The sequence below is a fragment of the Podarcis bocagei genome (genome assembly GCF_964188305.1).
Source record: "Podarcis bocagei genome assembly, chromosome: 12".
Lineage (NCBI taxonomy): Eukaryota > Metazoa > Chordata > Lepidosauria > Squamata > Lacertidae > Podarcis > Podarcis bocagei.
In genome coordinates this window covers 62,235,585-62,254,436 of record NC_138137.1, presented here as the reverse complement: position 1 = coordinate 62,254,436, position 18,852 = coordinate 62,235,585, and the positions used below count along the sequence as shown (strand labels likewise).

Here is an 18,852-nt window from a genome sequence, read left to right as displayed (position 1 = left end):
CCCTTCTGTCAGCCGCAGGCTCTGGGTTTGAGAAAGGCTCCAGTATGCGCCCTGCTGCTGCTTTGCCTGAACTGTGAATCCTGGAAGGAAAGGCGCAAGCAGAAGGAAGCACTTTGCACGGCCGGCCCGTCTTCCAGGATTTTGCCCAACCCTCTTTGAAAGCCAGCCAGCTTGGTCGCCATCACGGCCTCCTGTGGCAGGGAGTTCCGGAGTTGAACTCTGTGCCCTGGGATGGGCAGGCAGAGACGGTCCTCTGCTCCCTTTCTCCCTGATGCTCCACCAACCATTGCAGCTGAATTCAAGAGGCCTCACTGGGCTGCAGGTCTAGGCTTTCTCAGCGTTGCCATAAATCCACTCTGCTCGCACTCAGAGGCACTCTCTTCTTCCCGAGTCAAGCCCTTGCATGGAAAGCGGGTTCTGGAGCTGAGCCCTGCGCCACCCCCAACGTTGGGAAGAGGGCAAAGGTCCCACTTGACCAGCCCTGTGAGGCCAGGGGCGCAGGGTGGGGGGCAGATTGCTTGTGGGTAGGAGGGGACTCTGGGAAAGACCACTCTGTGCCCCTGCACTTGCCCTGCCCCCTCATCTTCCCTCCCTTCCTATGTTCAGCTGTGGGGCAATTCAAGAGAGAGGCAGTGTCGCCTTGTGGTTAGAGCACTAGGCTCAAGTCCCCACTCAGCCATGGGTGACCTTGGCGGGGGCAGTAGCTGCCTCTCGGCCTAGCCTACCTCGCAGGGCTGTTGTAAGGATAAGGGAGGAAGCAGGAACACACTGGCCACCTTGGGCTCCCTGCAGGAAAGGCGGGATATAAAAAATCATAGAGTTGCAGAGCTGGAAGGGACCCTCAGGGGCCATCTAGTCCAACCCAGTGTGAAATGCAAGAAAGAAATAAAGTTTTGCTGTGTCCACAGCAGACAAGGAGCAACAGAAGCAGGCAGAAAGGGGGCAGAGGACGCCAGGGGGCTCGTTCAGAGGAGCCCCCCCCCCCAAGTGTGGGTCATTTTGACTGCCTTCAGTTTCTAAACCAGGCCAAGTAAATTGGGTGGGTCCCTATATCTCTCTATCTATCTGGTGCTAAATGTCAGGTACGGACTGTGGTTTTTTCCTGGGGGGACGCTGGGGTACGCATACCCCTAAACATTTAATGAATCTAAGTTTGGCCTCACTGAGGGGCAGTATTTCAATAGGAGTAGGAAAATGAGGGTGGGAAAGCACTGGGTTCGGAGGAGCCTCTTCAGCGCAGAGGAAGCAATGCAGTGGGGGGGGGTCCCACGGAGAATGGCCCCTCCCAGGCCACCACCCAGGGGTCAGTGGAACCTCCAAGAGGGACCCAGCCCCACTGATCAAGAGGGTCTGTCAGGAAGGCTTGAGCACAGCCAACTGGTCTGTGTCAGTTCCTCTGGTGAGCTGGCGAAAGGCTTGCACGTTCAGGAAGGAGGAGAATGAGCGCCCTGGAGATCCCGCCACGGAAGTCCGTTCCCCTGGCGCAAGCCGTGCCAAGGACCCCCCTGAACCCCCCTGGGCAAGGCAGCCGCCCTCAGTCTCCACTTCTGTAAAATGGGAAGAGGAGCCCCGTGTCGCCAGGGGGAGCCTGACCAAGGCTGCAGGTTCAAGGGGTACAAGAGGATGGCTGCCATTCCAATCCTCATATTCTCAGGGAGGGCTAGATCGGGTTAGTGCCAATTTTGCGCCACCCACAAGTGCGTTTTGCAACTCCTGCACTCCTCCATCTTCCTGCCATCTCCCTGGCTCAGGCACTCAGGAAATCAGCCGTAGAGTTGTAGAGGGGCTGGCAAGGGTCATCTAGCCCAGCCCCCCGACAGAGACACGGCCTTCCCAGGGTGCCCCTTCGACTGTCCAAAGGCTCCCCGCCCCCCCATCAAGATATTCCTAATTAATTGATCAGGAATTCTGCAGCAAGAATGCCCAACGGTGCCTTGGGGTCTGGAAATGTGCATTTTTAATCAAATACAGATGGCGCTTTTTCCCAGGCTGCTGAATCCTGTCGAATGGCAGGTGCCCCTGTCAGGGATTCTTCAGCTGAAATTCCTGCGCTGCAGGGGTTGGGATGGATGAGCCCTGGGGGGCCCTTCCAACTCGACAAACCTGTGCTTCTTTGATTGTATGGGGGGGGAGACTCTGGAGTGGGTAACCTGAGTCTGCAGGGGGGGCGTCTCTAAGCCATGGAGAAAGAGACCTGGTGAACTGGACTCTACCAGGTTGTTGGGGGGGGTTAAGGGGGGTGTCCTGCAAACCTTCCGTGAGTGAGTTTGATTCAGAGAACTTGCTTTCTTCTTCTTTTTTTAAATGATATTTATTGAAAGTTTAAAATTATAGAAAAAAGTGGGGGGAAAAGAGAAAAGAGAGATTAAACAATACATTAAAGGAAAGGAAAGGAAAGGAAAGGAAAAAGAACAAAACACACAATACATCAAGACCAAAAACAAAAGCAAAAAAATTAAAAATAGATCCAATATTTCCATATCTTTGTCTTTCATTAACTTGTTTCATCGACCTCCTCACACCTCCTTTTTTTGTATTCTAGTTATTAATTATTTCAGCAAATCCTTTCCATCTTTCACTATTTTCTGTCATTTAATTGTCTTAATTTATTTTAACCTTATCTTACCATAAAAAGCCCTACAACTTAAAACTTATTTGTACATAACTCCTTATAACATTTCTACTAAAGCCGTATAGTTTCATTCCAACTTTTTTCTAACACTCATAAATTTTACAATATTTCTCTAAATAAATTTTTAAACTTTCTTCCAATCTTCATCCACCGTCTCTTCACCCTGGTCTCAGGTTCTCTCAGTCTTTTCTATCCATTCCATCTAGTCCATCAACCTGGTGATCTCCTGTCCGAGGCTCTTAACTCTTTTCCTTGTCCCTTCTGCAGATCTTCTTCATATTTATACCTACACTTTACTTTGTCTTCTGCTGATCTTGTTCTTAATTTCCTTCCTTTGTCGCTGAGGAGTAGATTTCGGGGAGACTCCAACCTAACAATGTCTTTATCCCTTCTCAACAGGTCAGCCCATTCTCCATAGACAGGGCCAAAATCCAAAAAATATTTCAAAACATGTTTCAAAGTCCCTCCAAAGTTAAAGGCCCCCGCCACTCCAATCTCCCCCTGGCCCAAAACCAGATCCCAAAGGCCAGAACATCCCTGCATAAGGGGATCTTTCCAACTTTCCTTCTCCAATCCAAGCGGGACTCCATCTCTCCAAATCTGGCTTTCTCCAGATTCCGTCTTCCAAAGCAACAGCTTATGCTCATACAAGGCCAAGGCTCTCTCCACTTGTATTACTTGAGGTTCAACAACAACCTCCTCCTTTGTCTTCTCCACAGCTTCCCATGTCAAAGCAGATTCCTGGGTCGGTTCCTGAGGAGTTTCTTTATAAGTATTCACTTTTTGTCCCAAATCAATCCTTTTTTGTCCAAAATTGTCAATGCTAGTAGTCATCGCATCCATCTTCTCATGAAGCTGTTCCAATAAAGCACTTGTTTTGCAAAAAGCAATCACTAAGGCTTCTTCTGTCCACATTCTTGTCCAACGTCAATGTCTAATTCTCACGGTCTTTAATCTCTACAGCTGGAGAATTTCCCAGCTCCACTCCTGCAACAGTTTCAAGAGCTCCCTCTAGGGGAAACAGTTTCTATTTGTATCCATCTTTTTAAAAGCAGGTCCAGCAACAAAGTTAGCAAAGTTAATTTCGATTTTCAGATATTTTGCTCCTTTCAAGTGCAAAAGGAAACATTGGAATCAATATGTTTCTCTTGTTTAACTATCTGTCAACATGCGTTTTATTCACAGTCAATGAACTTTCCCAATACGTCGCTCCCTGGCAGCCCGCTCCCAGGTTCAAAACGGTGGTAATTTATCTTTCTTCACTCTCTCTCCTGCAGGCTTAAACAATCTAAACTTTCCCCCTCTTCTCCTGCTTCCAAGGGGGGTTTAGTAATTTTAGCCGATGGAGGTTTAATCCTTTACAAAAAACTGTCCAGACTTTAGCTTGCAATGTCTTTGCTTCAATCTATTTACAAAAGCGGAAGGCGGACTTCCTGTTTGGAACCTTCCCACTTCGGTGCCAAATTAAAGATGTTTAGTAATCCAATTTTCCGTTCTACTCACGGGTAGTTGTTTAAAGTCCAATTGTCCACAGGAAAAAGTCAGCGCTCTCCGGCAACAGCAATGCGGCTTCACTCCGTGAAAAGAGCAGTCGATTCGAAGCACCGTGCCGCTCACCCCACGTCGCTATGGATCCCCGAAACCGGGTTTCCCCGCGAGTAGGGGAGGCGCAAAAGGTGCCAGCCGAATCCCACGTCCACAGGCTTCTCCTGCCTGTGGTTTTTAATGGGTCTCCGCCTCGCCGTGGCGGTCCAGACCCTGATTTCCACGAAGCGGATTCCTCCCGGTCAGAGGAAATCCGCCATTGCCGGAGGCGCTAACCCGGAAGTCCCAGAGAACTTGCTTTCAAGGAACATGCCCCCCCCCAAAAAAAATACATCCAGCCATAGCCAAGCCCCCTGCTAAGACGCCTGGAGGTGCTGACCCCTCTTTGAGCTGCCTTCCAGTCTGGAGGGGGCTCTGGAGGGACCCCCCCCAAAAAAGGCCATTTCCAAAAATGAGTTATGTGGAAGACCTGGGGAAAGAGATGCAACACACAGACACACACACACACACACACAGTCATGGCTCCCCCCTCTCCCTTTGTCTCCCTTGTGGGGAGGAGAGATTGCTCCTTCCTCCCCCCTCCCCCCACCCCCCCACATTCCCCCTGTCCAGCTTTGCCTTGCTTTCCCAGCAAAGGCCAATATTTTGTCCCAATTTGGTGCCCAAACGAGGCCAGTTAATTTTAGCACATCTCTCCTCAGCCTGGGTGCCCCCCTCCCCCTTGGACCTCTGCCCCCTCCCTCGCTAAAAATGGAACAGGAGCAGACAGGGAACATTTTGCCAGCCGTTGAAGAGGCAGCTCAGCCCAAGAAAGGACCCCCCCCAACAGGGGCCCCCAGCTTCATCCTACAAGTGGGCCCCACACCCCTGAGAAAAGATCTGGGTGTGTAGGGGGCCTTTGATGACCCCCCTGCCTGAAACCCTGGAGAGCCAAGGTGGCCTCACTCCACACCCCATGCCTGCCCCCCTTGTTCCTGCATCCTTTTAGACCAGCGGTTCTCCACCTGTGGGTCCCCAGATGTTGTTGGACTACAACTCCCATCATCCCTGAGCTCTGGCCTTGCTAGCTAGGGGTGATGGGAGTTGTAGTCCAACAACATCTGGGGACCCACAGGTTGAGAAAGCCCACCCCCTCCCTCATCAGACCACATTTTGTGGACCCTCCATGAAACTGAATGTGAGAAAATCCACCACCAATAAAAGAAAGCCCTCCTTCCCTCTGAGTTTAACTATGGAACTCCCTGCCACAAGAGGCAGTGAGGGCCACCAACCTGGATGGATTGGAAGGAGGGTTCAAGAAGATTCCTGCATTGCAGGGGGTGGGCTGGATGACCTTTGGGGTCCTTCCCAACGCTACAATTCCATGATTTTAAGTTCATGGACGAGGAGGCAGCTTTCAAGGCCTGCTAGCCAGCAGGGCTCTACTCTGCTTCTGGATGGTGGTGGCTGGAAACCGCAGGAGGGGAGAGCGTGGCTCTCATGCCTGGATCCTGCTTGGAGGCTTCTCAAAAGGATCCGCTTGGCCGCTGTGAGAACAGAATGCCGGACTAAAAGGACCCACTGCTGACCCCATCCAGCCCGTTCTTCAGGGGGTACAGTCAGACCTCGGGTTACAGACGCTTCAGGTTGTGTTCTTTGGGGTTCCGAAGCCCGGAAGTACTGGAACAGGTTACTTCCGGGTTTCAGCGATCACACTTTGCGCATGCGCAGAAGCGCCGAATCGCAACCCGAGTGTCCACTGTACTTAGGCTCTTATGGAAAGCGCAGGAGTGGAGAGCTGTTCCTGTGGCTGCTTCCCGGACGGGGCCTCTGGTTGTCGAGAACAGGATGATGGGCTTGGGGAGCCATTAAGAACCTCGGAAGAACCACTGGCAAGCCCTTAAGAACCTCGGGAAGAAGCTCCAGGCCGCAAGAGCTGTTCCAGTGCAGGATGGACGGGGTGGACGCTCCTTCCTTGCGGTTTTTGAGCAGAGGCTGGATGGCCATCGGCCCTGGACGCCTTGCAGGGGGTTGGTCTGGATGACCCCTGGGGTCCCTTCCAACTCTGTGATTCTGTAAGAGTCTGTTGCGTTGAGCCAAGGGCCCAGCTGTGAGTCGGAGCCAGCCGGGCTCTCCTTAGTCTTACCTGCCCCCTCTGTGGCTCTCAGCCAGCCGCTTGGAGGGCAGGGCTGAGGGGAGGGTGGCTCTGGGGTCGGATCCTGCTTGTGGGTTTCTTCGTAATGGGCCAGCCCAGATGAGAAGAGGAGGCAGGAGCAGGTGGGCCATTTTCACCATTTCTCCGCCGGCCGTTCCTCGCACGCTCAGGAACACTTATTTATTCATGGGCGGCTTTCGAAAGTGCCCTCTTGGAAAAGTATCACGTCCGCATCAGACGATTTGAACGCCATCCCATTGGATTTGGAATATAAGCCGTGGGTTTTCGAAAGAACTAATGACAGCAAAGTTCAGATAATAAAAGCATATGTGCCGTAAGGCAGCTCATAAAAAGAAGTTTAAAATAAACCTCAGGAAAGGAGGCCTGGGAAGTCAAGAAAAAGGAACATTGTACAGGACAATGTTTTGGAATCTTTTTGGAGATTTGATAAAAATGATAGGTCTAGAAAGCAACCCACGGGGTCCGCAGCTGAGACCCCCTCGGCCGAGCCCACAGGCCAGACACCCCCAACCAGGCACTGGCAATGGGGTCTAATGGTTAGAGTGCTGGGCTGGGACCTGGGAGAGGAGGGTTCGATTCCCCCCGGGGTGACCTTGGAGTCAGTCGCCATCTCTTAGGGTTGTTGTGAGGGTGGAATGGGGAGGAGGGGAGCCATGTGCCCCCCCCGGAGATCCTTTGAAGATAAAGGTGGTATATAAAGATAAATAACAACAACAACAATCCTCCTTCTTGGCACCTGCCCGCCCCTCCTGCCTCAGTTTCCCTGCTGCTGAAAGCAGACCTGAGCATGCGGAAGCAGGAACCACGATGTTACACCCATCCGTTCCTCTATTTGTTATTGTCGTTTAGTCGTGTCCGACTCTTTGTGATCCCCTGGACCAGAGCACGCCAGGCACTCCTGTCTTCCACTGCCTCCTGCAGTTTGGTCAGACTCATGCTGGTAGCTTCGAGAACACTGTCCCACCATCTCGTCCTCTGTCGTCCCCTTCTCCTTGTGCCCTCCATCTTTCCCAACATCAGGGTCTTTTCCAGGGGGTCTTCTCTTCTCATGAGGTGGCCAAAGTATTGGAGTCTCAGCTTCATGATCTGTCCTTCCAGTGAGCACTCAGGGCTGATTTCCTTCAGAATGGAGAGGTTGGATCTCCTTGCAGTCCATGGGACTCTCAAGAGTCTCCTCCAGCACCAGAATTCAAAAGCATCCATTCTTCGGCGATCAGCCTTCTTGATGGTCCAGCTCTCACTTCCATACATCACTACTGGGAAAACCATGGCTTTAACTGTATGGACCTTTGTTGGCAAGGTGATGTCTCTGCTTTTTAAGATGTTATCCTCTATTTATTATTTGCTTATTAAAACCATTTAGGGGTTACTTTCTGTCCAAGGATTCCAAAGTGTTTTGCAGAATAAAGTAACAACACTAAACTGTTAACTACTTATCCAGAAATCCAGAGTCCCACGTCTGGCTCGGCGTTCCTTTGGGCCACATCAGTGAGGCTGAGAAAGGGGGTCTTGTCGTCTGGGAAGCCCGGGACCCCCACGCACGCGGCCCAGCCTTGCGCCCAGGGAGGTCACTCTCGGCTGCTCACAAAGCGGTTTGGCTTCCCCCTGGAAGCGCACTCCATTGTCTCTGGAGGCAGATGGGTCATAGAATGGTAGAGTTGGATGGGACCCCTGGTGGCCATCCAGTCCAACCCTCTCAGTGCAGGAATCTCATCGAAAGCATCCCTGACAGGTTGCCATCCAACCTCTAACCTTCCATCCCACCATTGAGCAGCTCTTCCTGCCGTCAAGTCCTTCCTGAGGTTGAGTCAGAATGCCAGCAACAACAACATTAAAATATACATGAAATCTAAATCAGCAGCAACAAGCATGCTCAGAGCACTTTTCATGTGTGGGTGGAGAGGTTTCTTTGTACATCCAGCCTGCCAGGTAGGCCAGCTGCAGATCCTGTTTCTGATGGGAAGAGCAGTTTGACTTCCTTGGGAAGGGGGAGATTGCGTGTCTGTCTGTCTGATTCTTTAGCTGCAGTTCCTGCATTGGGGGGGCGGGGGACACGACTAGATGGCCCCTGGGGGAACCTTCCCACTCAACAGTTATATCATTTGATCCATCTCTCGTTCCAGAAGGCGGTGGAGTCTCCTTCATTAGGTCAGTTGGGACTCTTCCGCTGCGATTCCTGCCCTTCAGGGGGTTGGGCTAGATGACCCCCCAGGTCCCCTTCCCACAACTCTTATGATTCTATAGTTAGGAGGGACTTTCCCCCCAGGAGGCGGGGAGGCAAATTCCTTCCCCTGCAGGATATACCTTGACTCGCTTGCTTGAGCGATCAAACAGCATCACATTTCTGCAGGGGAGGGGGGGCCTCTTTGTGGCCTGCTCAGCTCCTGAAAGCCCGGCTGAAAAATCTTTTTTGTGTCCCCCCCCCCCTTAGCATTAGAACTCTTTCACACACACGCCAGCCTGTCTGGTACCAAAATAACTGTGCGCAAACACACGCAAGGTGGGTGGGGAGCGAGGCTTGGCATGTCTTGCCTGACGGGGAGGGCTTTCTCTTGCCCCGCCAAGGGGGCCTGTTTTGGGGAGGGGAGAGAGGATGCCCACGCAGCTGCCAGGGCTGCCACCCTCCTCCTCCTCTCCCCCGGGGGCCAGGCTTCTCTGGTGCCTTGGCAGTGCCAGGGGGGCATCTACCAACCCGCCCCCCCTGCGAAGGGTTAACGGCTGGGGAGGTGACCAGCCTGGCTCCTTCTGGCGCTGGGAGACAGAGAGCAGGGCAGGCTGGGTAAAATTTCCGCCCCAATAATTTTCCAGCCTGCCTGCCTCTCTCTCTCGCTGCCGCCTTGCCCGCCTCCCCAACATCCGAGCCTGGCAGCCGCTCTGGGTGGCTGCTTTGCCCGCTCCCTGTGCCCCCTCCGCAAGGGGCTCCTCCTCAGGCCGGCAGCATGCCCAGCGCCCCAGGCACCAGAGGCTGGCCCACCCCCTGCCCTCTGGGTGCCCCCCACCAGGCACGCAGCTGGGGCTGAGCACCATGCGGGCGGCAGCGCCTTTGCGAGAGGATGCTGGCTTCCCTCCTGCAGCTGCTCCAGGATTTCTCGGGCCCCCCTGCCGCTGCCCCCGCTGCCCCCCAGCCCGGAGCGCCCCTCATGCCTGGGGTTTCCCTGTGTGGCACCTGCCTGTGCCTGGACAGCGGCAGCGGCGCCCATGCCAGAGCCAGGGCCCAGGATGGCGAGCAGGGAGACAAGGTAGGCGCTTTCCCCAGGGGGTGGGAGGAGGGGAGGGTCTCCATTTGTCCTCTGTGGGGCAGAAGCAGGAGGGTGGGGTCCGCTCTCTGGTTTATTTATGGAAGGAATAGGTGCTGGGGGGCTGAGTTATCACTAAACTGGGATGAACAGGGCAGGACTTCTTCAGTTAAACGGTGGAACTCCCTCCCACAAGAGGGGTGTGTGGCTTTGGAGCCGTAGAGTTGGAAGGGACCCCTGAGGGTCCTCTAGTCCACCCCCTGCAAGGCAGGGATCTCAAGGAAAGCATCCCTGACAGATTAGAGGGTTGGACGGATCCAGGCAGGATGGCGTCTGCATCCCAGCTGCCGGAAGGGGAGAGGGCTCTGGGCTCGGATCCTGCTTGCTCTTTTCCCATTGGGGCGTCTGGTGGGTCCCTGGGAGGGCAGGAGGCTGGGCTGAATCCAGCAGGCTCATAGCTGTCATCTTTCCCCTTTTCTTGCGAGGAGTCCTATTCAGAATAAGGGAATTTCCCTTTGAAACAGGGAAACGTTGACAGCTGTGAGCAGTCTCTTTTGTAGTTCTTACGGCTGCATAGAGGGATGCTCACTCTTTATATGCTCAGAGGCACTCTTGGCTGCGGTGTGGACTCAGCTTTGGGGCTGAGCTAGGGGAGAGTGAGGTGGCCGGACGCCAAGGGATCCGAGTTCGAAATCCGCTTGGAGCTGCTGTTCAGGAAGGTGGATTTGCGAGGGTCCCCCAACACCCCACTGCGCTTCGCTGGGGAGAGGGGCTTGGGTGTGGGGCTGAGGATGAAAGGGAGCGGAGTGACCCCCCCCCCCCGCCTCCAGCCCTTCCTCGTTCCTGGTGGTTGGGGGGGCCGGGGGGGCACCCGCTCTGGCGCTTTGTGGAGCAGAGGGTCAGGTGGGGCAAAGCTGTTTGGTTGCACATCCTTCCTCCGGGGAGCTTTGAGCTTACGTAAGTCTTCCGAGGTTTCACCGTCACGTGGGAAAGGCGCTCTGTGTGTGCTCAGAGGCACTTGCTTGATGTTTTTTGTTATTTTTAAAATGTCGCTGTGGTTTAGGTCTCTGCTGTGGCCCTGAGGACGTCTCTGGGCTGGGGTCCCATTCCGAGGGGGGTGCGGGTGCTGCCTTGTGGGTGGGGAGGGGGAGGCAGCGGAGGAGAACAGACCAGCACGGAGGTCCTCAGCTTGGGGTCTTAGCACTTCTGGGCTGCTTTGATGTCTCCTTGAGAAGAGTGGGGGGGGCGCTGTTGTGTTTGATGGATTGCACTGCAGAGAGACGAGGACACTCTGCCTGTGCTCAGAGGCACTCTTGCTGTGTCCCCTGTTCCAGCTCTGACTGAGAGCATTGCAAGGAGGGTGTCTTGGGCTCACCTGAAGTGACAGAGCAACGCAGGGAAAGGGTCTCCCCAGAGCAGAAATTGTGGAGGGGCTCCTTGCAAGAACCCAGCCAGTCTCCACATGCCAGTGACCCAGTTTGAACTGGGTGGCCAGTGCTCTGCCCATTTCGTGAGCCAAAGCCGGGCCAGGGAGTGGGGGGAGTGCAGTGGCGGAACCGATTTTTGAATTTTGGGCAGCACCCCCAAAGGCTCCTGCTCATGATTTCCAGCGGGTCTACTCTGAGTAGGACAACCACCCATGTCAAGGCAGCCATACTGAATTTGTAGGTTCCCCTGAGGATGTGCAGAGTGCTTCGTTGTCACCATGTCGTGACCAGAGCCAAATTCAACCTTGCCCCCCCCCCAAGAGGGTGTGCTCAGCACCCTTTAGCTAAGCAGCATGATCTGGAGTCTTTTGTGGGGAGTCTGCCAGGGTCAGGGGAGGTGCCCCTGGGGGGGTGGCAGCTTGAGGGGCAGGGGCAAGAGGCCCGTTTTCAGGACGCTCCATTCCTGGGACTTTTGGCAGAGGGGCCAGAGGTGGCTGTGCAGCTGCTGCCCCCCCCCAGCTGCTGACATCGCCCCCCCCCCGCCTTCAGAGCCAGGAGGAATTAGCTGTCCTGCCCATCTGGAGGGCACCCTGGCATGGGACGGCCAGGAAGGTTATAAATAGAAGGTGCTCCTGGGGCAGCCGGCTGGGGAATCGGAGGCAGCAGCAGCAGCAGCAGCAGGGAAGGGGGGCGCAGCAAAGCATGCTGGGAACAAATAGTTCAGGGTCTCCCTGGGTGGGGGGGCAAGCAGCCGGCTCTCCCCCCCCCCCCCGTTTGTGGTGTGTGTCTCCCCACCTTAGCCTGAGACAGCTGGCAGGAGGAGGAGGAGGAAAGAGGCGCTGAATCTGCCAGCGATGCTTCAGCTCCCGGGTTGGACTAGATGGCCCTTAGGGGTCCCTTGCAAAGCCTGCCATTCCTTGAATGGGGACCGAGGCCCACGGATGCATCGCCCACGGAGACTGGGCATGGGGGGACCCCTCCTTTTTCCACAGAGGCCATCCCGGGGTGAGGAGAAGGAGCAGGGGCTGCCAAGGATGGCAAAATCGCAGAGCTTTGAGGGAACCCCAGGGGCCATCCAGCCCAACCCCCGGGCAGAGCAGGAATCTCAGCGCAAGGATCCCTGGCACGCGGCCCCCCAACCAGCCAAGCCATGCGCCCTTAGCTGAGCTGGTGACTTTTCTCCTTCCGTTTCTCGGGGGGGGGGGTGCTGTTCCAGCCTCCCGGGGCCTGGATCCATCCCCACTGCGGTCCCTCCCCTGCAGCCAGGCCACGGCCTCTGTCACATCTCATCAGGAGAGCAGGGCCTGGTGGGAGACTCACAGAACTGTAGGGTTGGAAGGGTCCCCCAAAGGTCATCCAGTCCAACCCCTGCGGCGCATGAATGGCAACCGAAGCGTTCCTGACGGATGGGCATGGACGCTGACTCTGCTGGGGTCACTGGGGGGCACCTTTCCCGGGGGGGGGGTGATTCTGCCTCTCTCTCTGATGGCCCCCGTGTCCCTTCCCTCGGTCCCCAGGTCCTGTCTCTGGGCGCTGACGTCCTCCCGGAGTACAAGCTGCAGGCGCCGCGCATCCACAAGTGGACTATCCTGCACTACAGCCCCTTCAAGGCGGTCTGGGACTGGCTGATCCTGCTGCTGGTCATCTACACGGCCATCTTCACGCCCTACTCGGCCGCCTTCCTGCTGCACGACCGGGAGGAGCAGGCGCGGCGCTTCTGCGGCTACTCCTGCAGCCCCCTCAACGTGGTCGACCTCATCGTGGACATCATGTTCATCATCGACATCCTCATCAACTTCCGCACCACCTACGTCAACTGCAACGAGGAGGTGGTCAGCCACCCGGCCAAGATCGCCATCCACTACTTCAAGGGCTGGTTCCTCATCGACATGGTGGCCGCCATCCCCTTCGACCTGCTCATCTTCGGCTCCGGCTCCGAGGAGGTAGTGTCGCAAAAAGCCCGGCGTTTCGGTGCTGCTCCCGTTTGCAAGGGCCCTTTGAGCTGCCGCCAGGTCGCGGAATGCCCCCAAACACTCTTCCTGCTCCGGGGGAAGGCGAGGGCAATAGAAAGTGGAGGGTTTGGTTTCTGTGAAAAGGATGGGCAGTGCCTTCGGGGGCTGCAGGACAGGCAGGAATTCAACAGATGCAGACTTTCCCTATTGTGTAGACATCCAACTGTCAGATCTCTGTCATGGAAAGGTCCTCAACTCTTGTCTACATAGAAAGTTTGGAAGTGGGGGCTGCAGAGGGTGGGGGGCAGATGGCAGGTAGCCCCTCCAGGTAGCTGTGGATGGAGAAGGAGAGAAGGACAAATCCCAGGCTCAGTCCCCAATGGCTTCAGGGTTCATGGCAGATGCAGTGTAAACTATGGAACTCTCTGCCACTGGAGACAGGGATGGCCACCAGTGTGGATGGCTTTAAAAAAGGATTGGACAAATTCATGGAGGAGGAGAGGGCCGTGAATGGCTACCAACCATCATGGCTGGAGGCCCCAGTGCTTCTGAATCCTAGTTGCTGGAAACCACCGGAGGGAAGAGGGCTCTGGGGCTCCGATCCTGCTTGTGGGTTTCCAGGGTGCTGGACCTGATGGGCAGTTGGCCGGATCCAGCAGGCTCTTCTCAGGTTCTTATTATCTCTGTCCAGGGCTGGGGGGTGGTCTCCCCTGCCTAAACCCTGGAGAGGCATTGCTGGCAGTCAGTGCAGGCGACCCTGAGCGGCCGGATGGGCTTAGTGGTAGGCTGCAGTTTTGAGACACGTCCTTCAGTCCTGGTGCTCCGTGTTTGAAACTGAGTGGGCACCACTCGCATTTTGTGACAGGGAACCGGCCTTTTGCGAGAGATGTCTGGTCACCGGGTTTGGCGACTAACATCTCCATCTGGCCGGCTGGCGCTGCTGCCGTGCCGTGCCAGTCAGCTGGCTTGTGGGGTCTCGTGGCACCAAACGCCTCTTTTGCTGCTGCGCTGCCCCGTGATCAGCTACTCCACGGGGCGTCTAGGCATTCAGTTGTGGCGAACCAAAAGGGTCATTGTGCCGTTTGGCCATTAGGTTTCCTATCTCAGCTTCAAAGTGGGAGACCCAGGAGGCAGGGAAGTGGCGGCCACAGGAGCCTAAGGAAGGGGGGTCTGTCCTTTTCACCCCCTGCCCTCTCAGCTAAACCCGCCCCCCCCATCCCCGTCTGTGTGGGGAGTTCATGGCCTCCATCGGCCAGGACCGGGAGGGATTTTGCTTCGGATGCGAGGCTGCAATCTTGGCACCCCAAAGAACATCTCCCTCCCCCGGTTCCTGCACATGCTCACAGGGCAGCTGGAGAGGCAAAAGCCGGCGAGGAAACTGGGTCTGGCCCCCAGGGAGGCCCCCCCCATCCTGTGCGCCAGGTGCATGGGGGGGGGGAGGCGGAGGAGAATTTGTGAGGCTCAGGTGCGCCAGCCGAGATGGCGGCTGCCTCAGAGGAGCAGCTGGGGGGGCACCCGTCTGCTCCTGGCTGCGGAGATGGGGGGGGGGTTCTCTGGACCCAGCCAGAAGCGTACCTGGGGGGTCCGCTCTTTCCGCTCCTGGGGGGGGAGACTCAGAGCAGCCTGGACTGTGAGTCCTCTGAATGGGGCTGGATCACATTTGGACCCAGGGTGGGTCACCATACAGGATTCGCCGCAGAGCATCTTCTTGACCACAGATGGACTAGGTGGACCATTAAAGGGTAAAGGTCAAGGGACCCCTGACCATTAGGTCCAGTCGCAGACGACTCTGGGGTTGCGGCGATCATCTCGCTTTACTGGCCGAGGAAGCCGGCGTACAGCTTCCGGGTCATGTGGCCAGCATAATAATAATAATAATTTATTATTTATACCCCACCCATCTGGCTGAGTTTCCGCAGCCACTCTGGGCGGCTCCCAATCGAGTGTTAAAAACAATACAGCATTAAATATTATAAACTTCCCTAAACAGGGCTGCCTTCAGATGTCTTTTAAAAATAAGATAGCTGCTTCACATCTGAAGGGAGGGTGTTCCACAGGGCGGGCGCCACCACCGAGAAGGCCCTCTGCCTGGTTCCCTGTAACCTCACTTCTTGCAGGGAGGGAATCGCCAGAAGGCCCTTGGTGCTGGATCTCAGTGTCTGGGCTGAACGATGGCGGTGGAGACGCTCCTTCAGGGATACAGTGCAGGAAAACACCGTTTACCTTCCCGCCAGAGCGGTACCTATTTATCTACTTGCACTTTGACGTGCTTTGGAACTGCTAGGTTGGCAGGAGCAGGGACCAAGCCACGGGAGTTCACCCCGTCACGGGGATTCGAACCACCGACCTTCTGATCAGCAAGTCCTAGGCTCTGTGGTTTAACCCACAGTGCCACCCGCATCCCTAGGTGGGCCATTGGAGTGGGCTAAATGGAGCCTCCATGGACAGAGTCAGTCTACCTGAGGATAGTTGCCACCAAGAGTGGGAGACGGCTGTTGCTCTCGCATCCCGCTTGGGCTTCCCCTTCGCTGGCCCCTGGGGGGGGGCAAGATGCTGGACTGGAGGGGGGGCCTTGGGCCTGATCCTGCTGCTGCTCTTCTGAGGTTCTTATGGGAGCTCATGACGCTGAAGGAGCAAGTGAAGAGGAAGAAATGGACGGGTGGGAGATGGGAAGCCCCTTTTGCCCTGAGGTCTCCTAAGGGAAGTTTGCAATCCAGTTTGCAAGATCCCTTGGGAATAACAAGAGGGATGGGGGCGGGAGTTATTTAACCTCGGTTTTCACACGTCTCAGCTGCTGAACGTTTTGGAAGCTGAATGCTGAAAAACCGGAAGTGAATGCTTCTGTTTTTGAACGCGCCTCGGAAGTCGAACAGACTTCCGGAACAGATTATGTTTGAAAACTGAGGTTCCGCTGTATATTGCTTTCTGGACCCCCAAGAAACCAGTATATGAAAGCAACCCAATTTGCAACAGAGTACAATACAGTGGTACCTCGGGTTAAGTACTTAATTTGTTCCGGAGGTCCGTTCTTAACCTGAAGCTGTTCTTAACCTGAAGCAGCACTTTAGCCAATGGGGCCTCCTGCTGCTGCCGCGCCGCCGGAGCACGATTTCTGTTCTCATCCTGAAGCAAAGTTCTTAACCCGAGGTAATATTTCTGGGTTAGTGGAGTCTGTAACCTGAAGCGTCTGTAACCTGAAGTGTCTGTAACCCGAGGTACCACTGTATTAAGGAATCAGCAAACCAAAATTTCTAAGGCAGTGGAATCAAAGCCCATGTGTGGGGTTTTTGCAAGGGAGGGGGTCCAAAGGGGCATTTTGCCCCACAGGATCTGAATCCTGCATTGGGTCAGGCAGAGAGCTTGATGCAGATCGCCCCCCCTTGTCTCTCTTCTCACCCACATAACTGTCGGGTTGGAAGGGGCCCCCAAAGGCCATCTATTCCAACCCCCTGCAACGCAGGGATCACCGTGACATCGTTTGAGGGTTCTGTGACACGTAACCCAATTTGGAGTGGGGGGGGTTGTTGTTGCTCCTGCCCTCACAGCCCCTCTCCTCCCCCCCCCCCCCGCAGACCACCACCCTGATTGGGCTGCTGAAGACGGCGCGCCTGCTGCGGCTGGTGCGAGTGGCGCGCAAGCTGGACCGCTACTCGGAGTACGGGGCGGCCGTCCTCTTCCTGCTGATGTGCACCTTTGCGCTGATTGCGCATTGGCTGGCCTGCATCTGGTACGCCATCGGCAACATGGAGGACAAGACCATCGGCTGGCTGCACTCGCTGGGCAGCCAGATCGGCAAGCCCTACAACGAGAGCACGCCCCACATGGGGCCCACCATCAAGGACAAGTACATCACCGCCCTGTACTTCACCTTCAGCAGCCTCACCAGCGTGGGCTTCGGGAACGTCTCCCCCAACACCAACCCCGAGAAGATCTTCTCCATCTGCGTCATGCTCATCGGATGTGAGTGTGGGGCGCGAGGGCCGGGGGGCAGGGCGGGGGCAGGCGGTGGAGGCCAGGCGCAGTTGGGCTCAGCCGTTCTGCACCCCCCAAACACACTCGGGGCGTCCCGTCCCCCCACTCTGCCGCTGGATGGGCTCCCCGGCAGAGGACGCCCAGTCATTGGGATTGTCAAGTGGCAGAGAGTTCCAGAGGTTCCCTGCCATTCTGGGCCAGAAAGCACCTCTGCAAGCAGCCTCTGCTCAGACACACAAGGCTGGTGGACTGAGAGAAGCTCTTTGAGGGAGGAGATGGAAATTATTATTATTATTAATTGGACTTCTACACCACCCTATACCGGGAGGTCTCAGGGCGGGTCACAACAAGACCACAACATATAAAATCAACTCAAGAGCAATAACCCAATAACACCCCCCCCCAAAAAAAGCCACATTTTAAAAGGGTGTTGGATGTCAATAAGATCAACCAAAGGCCTGGTTAAAAAGGACGGCTTTTGCCTGGCGCCTAAAGGTGTGTAATGAAGGCGCCAGGCGAACTTCCCTGGGGAGAGCATTCCACAGACAGGGAGCCACTGCAGAGAAGGCCCCGTTCTTGTGTTGCCACCCTCCGGACCTGGTCCTTGAGGTATTGAGGGAGGGGCAGATGATGTTTCAGGAGAGGCTGAAGGCCTTGCTGGGCAGGTATTTCCACCTTGCATGTGGGAAGAGTTGGGGTGGAGACAGACCCTCACGTGGCGCCCCCTCTTCTCCGCAGCCCTGATGTACGCCAGCATCTTTGGGAACGTGTCGGCCATCATCCAGCGCCTCTACTCGGGAACGGCCCGCTACCACACCCAGATGCTCCGGGTGCGAGAGTTCATCCGCTTCCACCAGATCCCCAACCCGCTTCGCCAGCGCCTGGAGGAGTACTTCCAGCACGCCTGGTCCTACACCAACGGCATCGACATGAACGCAGTGAGTGGGTCGGGCCTCTCCATGCGCAGCGCCAGCTGGGGGCGGGGAGAGCATTGGGATCGTGAGAGCAGCCAAGTTTCCTTGCTCCCTACGACCTGAGAGATCACCTTGCCCCACATGCGCCCCCTTGAACGCTTCGGTCAGTGGAGTGGGCACGCTGTGAGTGCCACAAAACACCCGTTTTCCGCATTTGTAAGCTTTCAATCGTTTAGTGTGGCAGCACTTGTCCTTGGGAACTCCCTGCCTCTTGACCCCAAGCAGGCACCTTCCCTGTATTCTTTTTGGCACTTGCTAAAAACATTCTTGCTTCCACAAACCTGTAGGGATGCTTAGAAAGGTGGTGAGAGTTTTAACCTGTCTTAGTATTTTAACTTTTTGTATGTTTTAAACTATGGTTGTCTGCTTTCTTGATTTTATTATCTTTTTTTGCAAACCACCTTGTGGGGTTTTTTATTTTATTTTTACAATCAAGAGGTATATCAATTTTACTAAATAAGTAAAACAGTAAATATTTGGGGCGAGCACTTATTTATTTCTAAAAATGTTTGTACACCTCTGTGTCACTGAAATTATATCAAAGTGGTTTGCAATGAATTTATTTTTTTTAACTACAATAAAAAGTTATGAGCAGGCATTGGTCAGCTGCTGGGGAAGAATGCCTTCTTAACTGCCTGCATACGTCTGGCAGAATAGAAAAAGTTTCAGCAGGAGTTTATAAATTGGCACAGAAGGTGCCTGCTGGATCTCCAGTGGCAGGGAGTCCCACAGGACTGAAGGCTCCATTTCAAATGAGCCTCACCGACTTGGGGAATGCCCAGCAATGCTCCTGTGGATGATCTCAGTGATATTAGAAGGGTCCAGGCAGTTCTTGAGGTTCCCTGGACCCAAGTTGGAACAGAACAGCCGATGTTTGGCCTGGACATATGTGTGTTTGTCTTTTGCCTGGTACAGAGGTCCAATAGGCCCCATTTTTTTTGCCTCTAGCCCCACCCACC

General features: G+C 55.2%; 2 protein-coding genes across 3 annotated transcripts in view; both read left to right on the top strand.

The window, feature by feature from the left end:
* The window catches only part of LOC308569938 (autophagy-related protein 9A-like), a 266,030-nt gene that overhangs the window by 143,094 nt on the left and 104,084 nt on the right, over positions 1–18,852 (top strand). The gene's annotated exons all lie outside the window — the stretch shown is intronic.
* KCNH2 (potassium voltage-gated channel subfamily H member 2) overlaps positions 1–18,852 on the top strand; it is an 83,653-nt gene that overhangs the window by 50,657 nt on the left and 14,144 nt on the right. The window contains exons 6-8 of the mRNA XM_081164188.1: positions 12,513–12,938; positions 16,520–16,907; positions 17,658–17,857. Coding sequence (XP_081020314.1) covers positions 12,513–12,938; positions 16,520–16,907; positions 17,658–17,857 — 1,014 coding nt within the window. The remainder of the gene's footprint in view (positions 1–12,512; positions 12,939–16,519; positions 16,908–17,657; positions 17,858–18,852) is intronic.